The sequence below is a fragment of the Tenrec ecaudatus genome, chromosome 10 (assembly GCF_050624435.1).
Source record: "Tenrec ecaudatus isolate mTenEca1 chromosome 10, mTenEca1.hap1, whole genome shotgun sequence".
NCBI classification, from domain to species: domain Eukaryota; kingdom Metazoa; phylum Chordata; class Mammalia; order Afrosoricida; family Tenrecidae; genus Tenrec; species Tenrec ecaudatus.
Window position 1 is genome coordinate 69,411,491 of NC_134539.1, and position 17,321 is coordinate 69,428,811.

The 17,321-nt window shown below is 38.6% G+C and overlaps 1 protein-coding gene across 1 annotated transcript in view; it reads right to left on the bottom strand.

Moving 5' to 3' along the window:
* Nucleotides 1-14,493, bottom strand: part of TMC1 (transmembrane channel like 1) — a 150,582-nt gene extending 136,089 nt beyond the window's left edge. Inside the window, exons 1-3 of the mRNA XM_075559547.1 lie at nt 14,484-14,493; nt 13,204-13,375; nt 5,914-6,042 (exon numbers count right to left, since the gene is read on the bottom strand). Coding sequence (XP_075415662.1) covers nt 5,914-6,042; nt 13,204-13,375; nt 14,484-14,493 — 311 coding nt within the window. The remainder of the gene's footprint in view (nt 1-5,913; nt 6,043-13,203; nt 13,376-14,483) is intronic.
* Between the last annotated feature and the right edge of the window lie 2,828 nt (nt 14,494-17,321).

Consider the following 17,321-nt stretch of genomic DNA (forward strand, 5'->3'; position numbering starts at 1 on the left):
TGTGGAGACCCCTGGCAGCACTGAGATGCTTACACATTCACTCACTTGGCTTTCCTCCTGCAGTCGGCATCATTGCATGCGTTTTGTGAGCTGGAGGAGGACTTTGTGGATTGGTGTCCGACATATGGGTTAATGGGTTAATGTTGGACTTGTAGTCTTGGGCAGCACTGGGATGGGGTGTTTTCTTGATGCTCATGTAACCTCTCTATACAACTCTCTCTTATATCTGAGTTTCTGTGAATTTGTTTCTCTAAAGTACCAAAACTAACATAGTATGTAAACAAATCAAGTGATCCCATCCTCCCCAGAGAGTCAAGTCCTACTCACGGCACCTCTATAGGACAGAGTACAATTGTCCCACAGAATTTTCAAAGTTTCAGCTTTATAGCAGCAGACCGTAAGGTGTTCCAACCCTGACCTTTTGGTCAACAGCCTAGAGGATTAACTCTTTCACCACCAGGACTTCTTGGACCTATGACTACCACCCACCAAACCAAAATATCTTTTTTTTAAAAACATTTTATTAGGGGCTCATTCAACTCTTATTATGGAGCCAATTCTGACTTTCAGCAACCTGACAGTTCAAAGAGAACTACTCTGTAAAATTTCATGTGGTGTCATATTTTCGGGAGCCGTCTCAAAAACCCACCAACACCTGTGTCTTTTTTTCCTGCTTGCCTTTCTGTCAGCAGTCAAGCCTTTAGTTCTTGCACGACCAGGGTTACTTGCTCTGTTCATAAAGAAACTCTAACTCACTGACAGCAAGGTGGTTGGAACTCAAAGCTCCCAGAAGATGGGGTAAAACTGCCCCTGTGGGTTTCTGAGACTGTAATTCTTTATGGGGGTAGAAAACCTCATCTTTCTTCAGCAGAACTCATGGTGGTTTTGAACTGCTGCCCTTAGCAGACTAACGTGTACACATGTTGCCAGCAGGGCTCCTACTTCTCTCTTCGTGTTACTTGGTGCCAGCTGTTAGTTTGTGCAGGAGTGCAGGAATAGGTCGTCATCTTGCTCATGAGAACCTAGAGTTGAAGATTTGTCCCCTATGTAAAATCTCCCACTTTTTAAAGATTGACATAAAACCCCAGAAAATATTGTGATTTATTTGATCTCACACAGGAGATGCAGGTAAAGTAGTGTGGAAAATATCCCCACATTTCCCTAAAACTAGCAGTTTCTCCTTTCTCAGTTTCACACCATGCTTTGGGAATTCACACTCCTGTAACTTTCCCCAATTTTTTTTCTTTCTATATGCAATTGCTTTTCCTTAACTGGACCAATAGGCAACATGACAAAATTGAAAGAAGATTAGAAATTGTCAGAGATTTCATTTTACTTGGATCCATAATTGACACTCATAAAATCAGTAATGAAAATATCAAATCAAACACTGATGGGATAAATCTGTGCACAAAACATGGTGATAAAGAGCAAACATGCCACTCTCCTCAGAGCAACAACAATATGTGGACCAAAAACCAAACAGCTAATTCATGCATAGATTCAACTTGTCAGGCTCCCAGTTTCAGTCTCTGCTTTTACACCAAGGTGTGCCATTGTCTTTCTTTCTCTGCCAAAGCCTTTCCCTCCCCACCTCTAAAAACCAGCTATTCTCTGGACTTTAACAAAAGGCCCTGGGCTCTGCCTAACCTATATTCATTATTGGAGTCTTGATATCTGGTTGTATGGCATGTGACACCATCATTATCTCCCAAGAATCTAGGGGCTGCCTGTGGCTAGTCCACTCCCACCTATCTCCTCAGCTCTCAGCCTCTCTCCATGGCTCCTATCGCACTCCAGGGAACCAGGCAACACCCACTCTGTACTGAGACAAAACAGTCAAGTACTTGTCACCACGCCCTCTGTCCAGGCGCCCCACTAAGTGTTTTATAGGAATTCTCTCGCTTTGTAATTGCAATAATCCTGTAAATAAATGACATTTTATAAATCATAAAGATCCTGAGGTCAGAGGATTGCCACAGGTCATTCAAATCGGCCAAGTCATGAAGGTGGAAGATCCGAAATGCAAACTTCCGTGGGAAGCTCTGTCTCACACAGGAGATGCAGGAAAGGTAGTGTGTGGGACAGTCCTACACCGTCTATAGAGAGGACAGATTGCCTTTATTCAGCTTCAAACCACATTCTGAATTTTCACACCCTTCACCACATATTATACAATTTCGATTTTACAACTATTTAAACGGAATTATCTATACCTCTCTCGGCAAGACTAACAGACAACATCATGATGAGCAAGAAATACTGAAATTATCCAAAATTCCATTGTACTTGGATCCATAATCAATGTTGCCTGAAGCAGGAGTCAAGATATCAAAGCATGTACTGTATTGGCACAGCTGTTGCATGAGACCCATCTAAAATATTAAAGAGCTAAGATATCACTTCGAAGACTGTGGAGCACTTGACCCAAGCTATGGTATTTTCCATCACCTCATAAGCATGGGAAAGTTGGACAATGAATATGAAGACAGAAGAATTGATGTCTCTGAATTATGATGTTGGCAAAGTATTAAAAGCATCGTGGGCTGCAAGAAGAATAAACACACCTATCCTGGAAAAAGTACAGTCAGATTTATCTTTATAAGTCGGCATAATGAGACCTTGTCTCATCTACCATATATACTCCAGAATAAGCTGACCTGAATATCAGCCGAGCTACCTACCTTTGCCACAAAAACCGCATTACAGATGTGCTGGAAAACTCGGCCTTTACATGAGTATATATGTACTTTGGACACTATTAGGAGAGACCTCAATCACTGCAATTCCAACTCACGGTGAACCTAAATGACAAAGTGGAATTGTCCTTCTGAGTTTCCAAGACTGTAACCCTTTACAAGAGTAGAAAGCCTCATCATTCTCTCACAGAGAGGCTGATGGTTTTAAACTGCTGAACTTGCAGTGAGCAGCCCAGCAAATAACCCACTATATCAGCAGGACTTGAGGAGAAAGCAGTCTCTGACAAAGGGCATCATGGTTGGTAAGGCAGAGAGTCAAGGGAAAAAGAGGAACCATGACTGTGATGGATTAAAGCATGACAATTGACATGTTAGATCTTTTATACATAATACAATGACAACACATAAGAACACAACTGTTCTTTGGTTCTGGGATTTCGTGGTGTACTAGTATTTCAAAGTATATTCTGGGGGGAGCTTATAGATTTATCAAACTTCTGTTTTGCCAAGTAAGGGTATTTTTTACTCCCATAAAACATCACCATCAAGAGATATAGCATCTGGGGTCTTACAGGCTGGAAAGGTAAACAAGTAGCCATCTAGCCCAAAAGCAACAAAGTCCACATGAAAGAAGCACACCAGCCTGTGTGATCATGAGGGGTCAAAGGGACCAGGTATCAAGCACCAAAGAAAAAAAATCATATCATCATGAATGAGGGGGAGTGTGGGATGGGGACCCAATGCCCATCTGTAGGCAACTGGATATCTATTTGTAGAGGGGTAGCGGGGAGGAGATGAGTCACTCAGGGTTCAGTGTTGCATCAATGAAGCACACAACTTTCCTATAGTTCTTAAATGCTTCCTTCCCCCACCAGTCACTATCATGATCCCAATTCTATTTTATAAGCCTGGTTAGACCAAAGGATGTACAGTGCAGATAAGAACTGGAAACACAGGGAATCCAGGACAGATGAACCCCTCAGGACCAGTGCAGTGGTGAGATTGGTGATACTGGAAGGGTGGAGCAAAGGTGGGGTAGAGAGGGGGCACCGATTACAAGGATCTACATATAACCTCCTCTCTGGGTGATGGACATCAGTAAAGTGGGTGAAGGGAAACATAGGGCAGTGTAAGATATGACAAAATAATAATTTATAAATTATTAAGGGTTCATGAGGGAGCGGGGAGTGGGGAGGGAGAGAAAAATAATGAAAAATGAGGAGCTGATTCCAAGAGCCCAAGTGGAAAGCAAATGTTTTGAGAATGATGAGGGAAACGAATATACAAATGTGCTTTACACAATTGATGTATGTATGGATTGTGATAAGAGTTGTATGAGTCCCCAATAAAATGATTTAAAAAAAACAAACAAAAAGCATCATCATCATTTATTAAACTAAGCCTATTTTAACAAATAGTCAGACACACACACATACACATAACTTTTAGAAATTTAAGATAAAATCTTCAAATAAAAGATTATTATCCTTCCCTGGAAAGATAAATTATTATCTTTCTAGTAACCCATTTATAAATATAATGAAAAAATGCCTGGTTATCGCATGAATTCATTACTGTCCTGATTGTGGTTCCTTCTCACAGAAGTAGAATATACCTTTGATTAGAGACCCGCACACTTCCTCAACCAGACTCTTTGGAACCTGTGTTGTCATTTGTCCCATCAGCCCAGCTGTACCCAGTTAACTGGAAATAGCTTAAGGGACCAGGAATTGGGAAACAGCATCAATGTTACCTATGTCTGTGAGTGTTTTCATTGGGTTGATTTCTTCAATCAATCTAGACTCAAGATACTGAGTGAGGAGGCCACAGCACCTCACTGAGAAGCAAATGACGAGGTCCATTCCTGGCCCCAGTGAAGGCAGAAGAGAAGTCTATTCCTGGATAATCCATCTATGGAGCTACTAACTGTGTGTGTGTGTGTGTGTGTGTGTGTGTGTGTGTGTGTGTGTGTGTGTGTGAAAATGTAGGTCTATTTAATAAAATAAAACAAAAATGGTGCCATTTTTTGGCAGAATAAGACACTTGAACAAGACTATTTTATGTCTTTTTCTCAGAAACAAGTTAGTCAAATGTACGCCCCCAGTGCACCCCTGCTCCCTTAGCATGTACATGTGGTTCCCAGCATACAGTTTTATGGTGTTTCATAAATTCACCAAGAAGGCCACTGTTTAGACATTGGAAAACCTTACCCCCAAAACAAAAGAAAATGATTCTATTAAAGATCATGACTAGATTCCAGCACATGCGTTAGATCTAAATGATCTTCCCTTCACTCGACTCTGAGCCGACTGTGGCCCCAGAAGTTACACAGTGCCCTCGAATAGCATACAAGCGCCTGCAGAATCACAGCTAAGTGCGAATTACCTGGCTTTCTACTTTAGTTGTTCCTTTCATTCCCAGAGACAACAGCACTATCCTTTTAATAATGTTACTAAACGGGCTTCGAGAAAGTAGCTTCGGAAATGCACAGATGTCTATGAAAGCGATTATATTGGAAAATGTCATTTGTGGAACAATTGAGAGATTAAAGCATGACTATTATCACAGTTGCGGTTCCTGTGTGCACACTCCACCTCCTTCAACCACCACAGCAAGGAACTGAATCAGTTTCCATCTTTCCAGAAGGGTTAATCGGTTGATTTTGCATATCTGAGGTTTATAAATCAGTGTCTCTTATGTTGTGTGCTGAGTTGGTTTGTACCCACATCAACACTCCACATAAGACTGAAATTGGGTCACTGACATGTTTTCAGGGAATAGTTATTAACACAATCCTTAATTGGAATCCTATTTATTGTTCTGTTGGCTTAACATCCTTCTTCTTCTTTAATGAGAGCTGTCACTTGAAAATATCTTTGGAGGCTGGCACCCTGCAGAGAAATAAGAGCATGCATTCACACAAACCTATAAAATATAAATATATCATCTCATTCTGAGGGACAGTAATGAACAAACTGGACGGGTAACAAAGAACAAATTATTACCGTGACCAGTAAGCTTATAAGACCATACACAATGAATTTCCCCTAGTTCTTCCTAAGGTATGGCATTAGCCTAATCGCTCTTCTGGTAGATGTATCTGAGGAGCTTCAAAAGTTAATGAAAATATGCGATTAAAAATAATAATATTCAAAAGGCTTTAGGACTGCAAAATCAAGGAACGTGTTACTATTTGTGAAAAGTGGCACCATACTTGAGAACTTCGATTTTCTTCTCCATTTTCCAAGGCTTGCATTTGACATTGGCAATCATTTGTCTGTTCTCATCCAATTCTGCCTTCAATCGTTCTAATTCCTCCTCATCAATTTCTTCTTCTTCTTCCCTTTAAAATAAAATATGAGAGATTTCAGATTTAATGTAGTTAACGTTTGCTGCACTTTCAAACTTAAAGAAGACGGATGCCACAAACCCAGTCCAAGTTGCTTTACCTGATTGCATATAGAGTCCACATTAAGATCCTTAAAGAAGTCTTGGTGGTGTCATGGGTTAAGCATTGGTCTACTAACCTCAAGGTGCGCAGTTAAACCTACCAAGGACTATGAGGGAGAAAGATTTAACTGTCTGCCCCATAAAGGTTTGCAATCTTGACAACCCTAAGTGGTAGTTCTACTCTGTTCTACTGTGTGGCTATGAGTTGGAATCAACTGAGCAGCAGTGGGTAAGATCCTTAAGCATTAGAGATAGTGGTGACCACCGATGCAGAGTTTCTAGAACTATTCTAACTTAATTAGGATAACTTATTAAGACGAGAGTGTTAACATTCAGTGTTAACATTCATTAACCGTGAAGGCTAAGTTCTTTTATATTCCCAACCTCAGCCTCTCAGATCTAGAATGTTTGTGTAAAGAACTTTTATAGGGCTACACAAAATATTTTCCTCTCTTCTTTCTTTCCTGGTGCACTTTTCTCACCAATTTCACTCAATAATTTTATTTTTCGATAGAGTTGAAAAATTAGGAGTGAAGGTATTTTTGAAGTACCCTAAAAATATTCAAATTAGTTCTGTCTCAAAGATAGAGAGAAAAAAATGTAAGAGAGAAAAATAAAAATGTATTTCTCAAAGGTAACCTAGTCTGTTAACTCAAACTTGCAATTGATAAAATTAAATATGAAATAGATTGGTGGAACTGAATCCTTTGAAGATTCTTGACCGTCAAAGGAATTTACTTTTTTAATGAGCAAATCAGATGCTTTGTTATTATTATTATTATTTAGTATCCCTAGCATTACAAAAATACTATAGGGTCCTGAACGCAAAGAAAATTAAACCTAAACCTCAGCAGCATGATTTTAAATTGAAGAATGTAATGCTGTAATAGGTCAATTTCCCTGGATATAGTTTGGTTCAGTTATTTAGCGGGACACTCAGCCCCAAACTCATCTTTAACATTGTGATGCTAAGGCTGGTTCTCTACAAATCACATGTCTGCTTGCCAGCTGACTCCATGTTATTAGCTGCTGTAGAGAAGGCTGCTGCTTCAGGGCAACCCATGAACAGCAGGACTGATTATTGTGATCCACAGAGTTTTGTTGTCTGGTTTTTAGAGGTGGATAACCGGGCCTGTTTTCGTAGTCTGTCTGGAAGATGCTCTGAAACCTGTTTAGTATTATAGCAACACCCCAGACTCGACTGCCACTGATGTTTGAGGTGCAGTAGCCAGGAATTGAACCAAGGTCTCTAGTATGGAAGGAGAGACGGAGGAGATGAAAAGAGAGGTAGTCTTTCTTTGGCTTTGCCATTTGTCTCCTGGGTGATATTCCCTCTCCAGAAGGGATTCCAGAAGGTGACACAATTTTTGACTGCAGGCCCCTTTCTCTAAAGGTCTAAATTTTATCAATTTCTACCCCTCCTCGTTGCTTCTCCACCCTTTGTGGGTGAGAGCTGCTGTCTCTATGTCCTATATCTTGATAATCTCTTCAATAACTCATTTGATAGATAAGCCTACAAAATTATCTGTGTTCCCATCACCGTGGAAGCTTCCCTCTTCAAATTGGATACCGAAGGAAACAGAAACCATAACCCACTGCAATGGAACTCAGAAAGATAATGAATTGTTATTCGGTAAGCTCATGACCGGAAATAGTAAAAATATGGCAAAAGCAATCATTTTCATGCTTCCGCTGAAGAACAGGACACACTCCTTGACTTAATGTCCACGTCCCGAAATGATTTCGCAGTCTGCCTTTTCTCCCACCCACTTTCAGACTCCTGTTACAGACCTTGAAGGAGTAGTCCGTGTGAATCCTCTACAATAACACTTCCTGTTGACACTTTGTGGGTTTCGCTTTTGTTTTTTTACCCACATTTCACTTAAAATAGGAAGCTTCACTCATGTGAACTATGGAAGTACTTTCTGCTAAGATTCCACTCCGATTGAGTGATTGCTATGCCATTGTTTTTGTTTTAATAATTTTGTTTATTATATAAAATCCTATGGTGCGATTCAGATACGACATAAAACACCTGCAGACTTTTACAATTACTTCTGTGTTCAGAAGCTCTTTCTTTCTTTGTGGATTTTAATTTTCCAATTAGAATAATCTTTGGATTGGTTTATCTTAAGAGAGATAAATATATTTTATTAAATATGATTAAATTGTTTATGTCGGTATTGATAGAGAAACAAAGTACATAGATACTGGTTTAAGTAAAATCTTCTCCAAATTATCAAAACTAAAATAGGTGCCAAGAAACTATTGACAATGCAACCAATTAGAAAACAAACAAACTTTAAGATTGATGATTTGATTTCTTGGCACTTTGGCCCTTGTCTAATTGCTGAAATTAATTCATAATATTCTACATATCAGTGTCTTTCAACTTTATTTACTGGACTTCCATGAACAGTTATACACAAATAGACTTCTTCTAATCCATTTTCTTTAAAGAAGAAATGAGTAATCTATTCATTAAGTGGATTTACCATGTAAATTTTTACAGGTCTATACATAAAAATCGTTTCATGGGAACCTTGCTAAAACTAAGTGCATACATGTTTTCTATCTTGAGTTCACCTATTTAGCTTCCACAAACTCCATAATTCCTTCAAAAAATAAAATTAAACGTCTATTTAAACCACTTTCTGACGATCTTTGTGAGATTAATGTTCACTTCTCTAAACCTGACACCTTTTTTCCGACACACACTGATCATATGTACAGTCTTGTTTCATAGCAATTTGTGTATTAGGGGCCAATCCATTCTTTATGAACTTCTAAAGATTTCAGACTATTGGTATACTTATGTAAATCTCTCAAAGCAATTAGCCAATCATCTTCCACAGTAAAACAGTTACTGAATGAATATGTACATACAGAACCTCTCTGGATGACTCAGGGTTGCCATGAGAAAGACAGTACTCACAGTATGCTGAAATATAACAACACTCGTAGGGGTGAGAAAGGCATGGAAATATATTTACCTCTTTACTAAATGAGTATGAACTAGTATATTTTAAAAGGCTTTGCTATTAATTGTTGGTTCATGCAAGAAGATCATGGTGTGCTATGGAACACAGGGATGGATGCATAAATGACCTTCAAATAAGCAGCGAATTACAATATTGCATTCATCAGCAAGACTCAGCTAGAGAATCGGCTTTTCTAGATACCGCTCAAATAAGGACATAGCTTTGGTCGTCTCGATCTAGGAGTTGGAGCTTGCTTATGCCTTTCCATCTTCCACTAATTAAATATCAGTTGTTAGGGAAAAGAAAGCATGTTGTACTTCATTTCTCACTGCTCGGAACGCATTACATATTCACTTAAAACTGGGTCAGGGAAAGCCAGGAATATTATTAGAAATACTCTCAAATGTCTAACAAGGCAGTGTTTTTTTTAACTCATCTCCATAGATATTTAGCATTAAAAACTTGGTTCTAGTTGGCTTCGAAAATTTTGTCAGGGCAAAAGAAATTCCTTGAGGCAGTGCTTGAGCTTTTTAAGTATATAAAAAAAACCCTGAATCAGTCTAAATAAGTGTGTCCTGATTTGCCTCCCCATCTTTTCTAACTTATTTTCCTTAAATAAATAAATAGGATGATTATCTTTAAAATAAAGGCTAGAAAATGGACATAAAATACAGATCAAAACTATCAATCATCATAAATAATGTATGATATTATTTAGAGTACTAGGGTGCTTTAAATTTTTTCTGGAAAATGGAATGAAATGACAAAGAAAATTTTCCACAAACTTTCTGATCCCCTTCAGATATGCACAAAGTGTAGCTGCATTAATATGTTTTGCAAAGCCTATGGAAACAAAGTTCAATTTGTTGTTATGGGGTGTAACCAGGTAGGTTTCCAGTCCTAGTGACCCTCTGTGCTGTACAAGGAACCTCTACCTGGCCCTTAAGCATCCTCATAATCGTTGTATTATGTGGTCGTTGTTGCAGGCACTAGGTCAGTTCCTTTGTTCTGGAAGTTGAAAAGATACCTTGAGAATTATTAGGAGAGCAAGATTGCAGAGGTATGCCTGCCCAACAGATTTTTTTAAAAAAAAGGAAATTTCTGTGGCTTAAGTAAAGAGTAAAATAAAATTCTGAAAGAACCAGCTATATCCTGGAAAACTCCACTGGTGATATTTTCTTTTTTTTTTTTTTTTTACCACTTTATGTCTTTATTCCCCCATTTTGGGTATCCAATTTCAATATTGCCCACTTACATCAACCCACTGCGCTTTGAGGAAACAATAATGTTCTTTGACGTGAAGAATATGCATTCCAGTTGGGACCTTGTGAGAGCCGCATCCATAGCAAAGTCAAATCAGAATAGGCCATCCATAAAGTTAACAGCAATATGCATCAGTTCACAGGCTCAAACATCACTTCATCTCGTCAGGTTCTAGTTACCTCACTGTGGGCTGCCTCATCCAGCCTCCACAGGGTGCCCATTGGTCGCCTTGCCTTTAGACCATGGCCCCATCACAAATTCTCAACAAGCCTAGGCCCCTCATGCTAAGTCATGAACTTTAGAACAGTCAACCTGCTTTTGTCTTCTCCTCTTTATCCTGTAAACCAAGTCCACGGGTGTCAGTGGCCAAACTCAACCCATCTCTTTATTGCTGTATTTCTCCCACTTCCACTTAGTAAGTAGCTAGTGATATTACTTAATGAGATACTACTTAATGAGATACTACTGCAAGAAAGCATTTGCTTTTGCTAGTGGGAAATAGTACTGTGTATTATTCATAGAAATGAAGCCAAATTCTTTGCTCTTGAATCCATTCTGATTCATAGTGACAGAGTAACTGAGCTTGCAGGTTTCTGAGACTATCTTTACAAAAATAGAGAACCTCTTTTTTCTTCTGCCGAATAGGTGGTGAATTTGAATTTCAGACCTTATGGTTAGCAGCCAGCAGCCATTCTTTTCATGGATGCCAAGGCTTAGTCCCATGAACTTTGGACATGTCAGGAGAGACCAGCTTAAAAAAGTAGGAAGCACTTCAATGAGATGGATTGACACAGTGGCTGCAACAATGGGCTCAAAGGGAAGAAGAACCGTGAGGATGGCCTAGTGCAGGCGATGTTTCATTCTGGTATATACAGGGTTGCTATGAGTTGAAATTGACTCAATGGCACCCAACCACAACTTTAATAGAAATAGGAGCCCTAGAAGCATAGAGAGTTAACTATTGGCTGCTAACCACAAGGTCAATGGTTCAAACTTACCAGTTGCTCTGAGAGCAAAATATTAGGCTTTCTGCTCCAGGAAAGATTTCCAGGCTAAGAAAGCCCCATGGGACCCTATTGGGTTTGTAGGACTCAGAATTGATTGGATAGCAGTGAGTTTGAGCTGATTAATAGAAATAAAAGTAATAACAATGATGAAACATACAATTGTGTTATATTTTATTTTTGCAGGGAATAAAACTAAAAATACTTGAAGAGAAGATGCAAATAAAACAGTCAAAATTAAAGCAAGCAATTTCTTCATATACAAAGAAGAGAAAAGAGGAGGTGTTTGGAAAGGGGAAAAAAGAAGATGGAGGAACAAGAAGTGGTGGGAATTTTACAAAGTAAGCTAAAATATAAAGAAGAAAAAGGAGTAGAGTTACTCATTTCTTTTTCTAAAAGAACCAATTATGTATTAATGCTAAATTTCTCTATCTGATAAAATTTCCATACAGTTCTGTCTAATTTCAATTACTTACAAGGAGTGGTGGGAAGGGCGGATCTTAATTCTACAATATTACATTTGTGTACCAGCTATGTTAACTTTATTTTTCAAATCATGAATTAAAGAACAACTGGTCTGGAGGCTAGGCAAGAGTTTTGAAGAGTGGGACAAAATGAAAATGGGGATTAAAAAGAGATAAAGAGGACATTTTGAACTAGGCTCAACTAAGTGGGCAAGGACTAATAGGTTAGCTTAGTTTTCCATTTCCAGGAGAGTTCATTAGTTGGTTTGGGTTTTGGGTTCTGGGAAGGTGAGGTATTTACAAAGCAAAGAAATGGAAATTTCAGTTTATTGGCATTGGGTTTAGTATGTAACTCCATCGGAGGCTCAGTATACTTGGGGGAAATATTTTTAATAACTAGAATGAGTAACCACAGAATACGTCATCTTGGGTGGATAGCTTCACAAGTCACTGCTCATTCAAGGCCCTAAAAATTGTTTGGAGAAAATTCCTCTTCCTCTTGGTGATTCACAAGGTCCTATCCCCTCCACGTGATAGAGTGGATTTGCTGTCCTAGAAGCCTTTCAAAGAGGTTTATGTTTTATTTTATCAGATATGTTTTATATATGTGTTTCCTACCTGCCTTTAATCTTCATGATGCTAAAAACTAAAAGCCAGAAAATTATTTCCCTATATTTCCCTCCAAGAAGTATTTAGTATATTATACAATACAGAGTCAGTGCTTAAAAAACTTGGGTCCAGTGGAACTCAAGGAAGCAGGGCTGTATTAAAAAGGAGACAAGTCAGTGCTTGTGAACAGGGGTGAGCATACTCTTTCTATAAAGGGCAAGGCAGTCAAGATCTTAGCTTTGGAGTGCTAACCAAAGTCTCTGTTGCATGCTTAGTTTTATTTTATTATTAATCTTATTCTTAATTCTTGAGCTGGATAGTGTCATACTTTGCCCTGCTCTGTAGATGATTTGAGCTCAAATTTAAGGAGTATTACATTTAATACTTAACTTTAAAGTCTTTTAGCAAATATTTAAGTCAGTGACCTGTGACCTTGTATAAAGAAGTTCATCATAATTTGTTACATACAGAGATTTATGTCCACACATATAAGTCTATCTTAATTATCAAAACATACAGAGATTTATGTCCACACATAAAATTCTATCTTAATTATCAAAATATATGAACTTAACAGGATTAATGTAGCAGCAGCAAGTTTAACCTGGCTTTCCAAAAGCAGTGTCAATCAACAATTTTAAGACCAATAAATGACTAAAGTAAGTAGTCTTTTTTTAAGTGTCATGTGCTTTGAATGAATAACGCTTTGAATTATATATCAGAACTGACTTACGCTCCTCTCTTCAACCTCCTTCTCCTCTCCTTTTCTCTGGCCTTTCTTGTTTCTTCATCTTCTGGTTCAGGTTCAGGGTCATCTTCATTGATAATGTCTCTGGTCCGTTTCCTCTTTGGTCTTAAGCTCTCTCTCCGGGGTAGTTTATCTTCCTCCTCTGATTCCTCTTCACCTGAAGAGAGCAGTGAATGTTTCCATGGTCTTTATCAGAAAGTGCTCCCTCCAGCTACCAAATTTACTCTTACTTTTTTTTCAGTCCTGGTATCTACTTTTATTTATTTATTTTTTAAAAACCACTTTATGGGAGCTAATGTAGCTATCATAGCATCCCATAGTTCAATCGCATCAAGCAGTATTGTACAATTGCAACTTCAGTCATTTTTTCAATTACATGTATCACCCACCTGAGACCAAAATCCAGAAGTTACACACAACATGATAAGAGGTACCACGTCATCATAGTCTGCCTTTGAAATAAACTTCCCTAGATGTTTATTTCCTTTGTTGTTCATCTCTGAAATAGATGAATATGAATCCCTGTTCTTTTTAAAAATAGAATCCAATTACCTATTTGAGTTTATATTGAATACTGTTAACCCATTTCCATAACAGTCTAAGTTGATCATTTAAAAAAATAATTTTATTGGGGGCTCTTACAACTCTTATCATAATCCACACATGCAGCCATTGTGCCAAGCACTTTTGTACATATGTTGCCATCATCATTTTCAAAATATTTTCATTACACTTGAGTTCTTGGTATCAACTCCTCATTTTCCCCTCCCTCCCTCAAGAACCCTTGATAAATTATAAATTATTGTTTTCTTTATATCTTACATTGTCTACTGTCTCCCTTCACCCACATTTCTGTTGTTCACCCTCAGGGTCGGGGAGGGAGTGGTTATATGTTAATCATTGTGATCGATCCCCTTTTCGCCCCCAACCTTCCCCCACCCTCCTGGTATCATTACTCTCAGTATTCAACCTGAAGGCTTTATCTATCCTGGACTCCCTGTGTTGCAAGTTCTTATTTGTACAGAGTACATGCTCTGGTCTAGCTGGAATTGTCAGGTAGAATTGGGCTCATGATAGTGGTGAGGAGGAAGCTTTAAAGAACTAGAAGAAAGCTGTATGTTTCATCAGTGCTATACTGCACTCTTCCTGGTGAGCCTTCTGTAGGAATGTCCAATCACCTACAGATGGGTTTGGGGTGTCTACCCCGCCCTCCCCCTCATTCACATCAATATGCTCTTTGGTTCTGGGTTTTTTATGCCTGATACCTGATCCCATCGACGCCTCATGATGTGAGGCTGGTGTGCTTCTACCATGTGGGTTTAATTGCTTCTCAGCTAGACGGTCACTTGTTTATTTTCAAGCCTTTAAGACCCCGCATGCTATATCTTTTGATATCTGGACACTATCAGCTTTCTTTACCACATTTGTTGATGTACCCATTTTGTTTTTAGCAACTGTGTCGGGAAGGTGAATATCACAGAACGCTGGATTATTAGAACAAAGTGTTCTTATGTTGAGGGAGTATTAGGTAGAGGCCCAATGTCCATCTGCTGCCTTAATACTTAACCTATAAGTGTATGCACAAAGATCTATCTCTCTATCATCATATATAAATATATTTACATATGTACATGGATGTATTTAGACCTCTATAAATGTCCTTTGCCTCCTAGTACTTTTCTCTATTTCCTTTAACTTTCTCTTCCCTCAATATCATGCTCGCCCTTCCTTTGGATTTCAGTGATTCCTCTGGGCTACATTGCCCTTGATCAGACCCACCAGGCATCCAACACCCTTCTCACCATCGATTTTAGATCACTTGTTTTTACCTTGTCCCCAGGTTTGTTGACATCTCCCTTCCATTCCCCCACCTTCCCCTCTTCTGTGTCCCCCCAGAATTGTTGATCCCATTGTTTTCTCCTCTGAATTGCTTATTCCACCTGTCATCTCGATAGATATTCAGAGACAATAACCACAAAAACAAGACAAAGCAAAACAACAAATGAAAACAACAGCAACAATAAAATGACAAATAAAGACCTATAAATAGTTCCAGATCTGTTTGTTGACCTTTAGGAGTGTTTTCCAGTGAATCTGTTGGGATGCTATGTCCTGGCCCCAAAGTCTAGTTTTGGAATTCCCTGGAGACTGCATTGCTTTACTCCCCCTTGATTCTCTGTTACACACCCTTAGTGTTTCACCCAGATATGCTGAATCCCTGAACTTTTAATAACCCTTATAGTCCTAGTCTTCATTTACTGGGTAATTATATTACTTACATCTTAATGCTATACTCATGATCTCTAAGCAACTTATTGAAATCAAGGCCAAGAGTAATTCTAACACATAAAGCTTGATTAATAAATCACTGTATGTTTACTACTACTTCATCTTAACAAAGGAACAGGAGAGGATATAAACTAGGATTTTGGAGAAATTGATTCAGTCCTTGAGATTTCTTTAAGTCAAATTATCTGTCCTATTTATTGTCCCTATGTATTTATTATCACTCTTCTATAAGAAATTGTTGGTAGTTACATGTTGATCATTCTATCTTTATAGAAAGAGATTGGTAAATATAAACTTAACACAAAACTTAGGAAAATGATAGCATTATATTTTTCATCACAGTTAACATAATGCCTCAGATGCCCAAGTTTCTTAGGAATTGTGTTAGTCTGGGTACTTTAGTTTCTATACATAGAAACTCATGTATAAGAGAGAGTTTTACATAAAGGCTAAGTGCACATCCAGAAAACATCCCAACCCAGTGCTGCCCAAGCGCACAAGTCCAACATTGACCCATATTTCCGACACCAATCCACAAAGTCCTCCATCTCACAAAACACACGTAATGATGCTGACTACAGGAAGAAAGCTGAATTGGTGAATGTGTAAGCATCTCAGTGCTGGCAGGGGTCTCCACATGGCTGCTTCAGCACCCAGGGCTGCATCGGGGTAGGTCCACGCAGCTTCTCCTTGGGGATGTCTTGCAAGAAATGAGCCTTGCCAGCTGAAGCAGGGACCTGGCTAAGGTAGCTGCACCCTGGTCTGACCATCACAAAGCAAGAGACCCGAGAACTAGAAAGGCAAGGCTCACCAAGCCATTTATCCATCCACTCTTCAATTAACCCCACATGTTTATCGGCCAGGTGGGCACAATAAACTTTAACTATCTCAGGAATCATCTGGGTAATAAACAGATATATTTCAATCTTCTCCTTCATAGAATTTATAACATTTACATTCCAACTTCATTTTCATGTCAGTTGTTTTTAACTTCTTCTGTCCTTTAGAATAAACTGGTATAAAAATCCGAAATTACTTTAGTTGATCACTGTCTTCTTAAAAATAACGCACTTTGATGGTGCGCTGGTTAAAGAATGTGCCTACTACCTAAAAAGTCAGCTCTTAAATCCCCCAGAAAGTAAAACATGGTGGTACGTTTCCATAAAGATTGCCAAGCTCAAGCTAAGTACCAATAAACAAGATAGAACTGCCCCTTCGGGTGTCTAAGACTGCAACTCTTTACAGGAGTAGAAAGCTTCAACTTTCTCCTTTAGAGTAAGTGGGTCAAATGCTGACTTTGCAGTTAGTAGTTCAACTTATAACCCACTGTGCCATGAGGACTCTTTCCATAAAGATTTACAGCCTTGTAAGTAGCAAAACCCTCTGAGATGGTTCTACTCTATCCTAAGGGACATGAGTTAGAATCAACTCCATAGCAGTGGTCTTAATAGGAAAAAGCCTCAATTGTTGGTAGCATATTCTATGTTAACCATTTCTGGTTTATTGGGTACTTTCTTACAACTCTGAAATGTATAGATAACTGGATACCAAAACCAAATAGCGATTTTCTATAGACCTACAAATAAATTATGTCCTATGAGCATAAAAACAATCAAGCAGTTGCCTACATTTACAAAGTCATTTCAACGTGTCTGACCTCTAAGTGTTTTTGTTCTTTGTGATTTCCTTTGAACTGTTTGTAACACCTCACCAGATTCCTCATCAATGAGTTGAATGTGTTTTCTTGGTTGTTGTTTTTTTTTTGTCATATGTATGAAAGGCATGACTTTGTCTTTTATTTAGAAATTATCTTT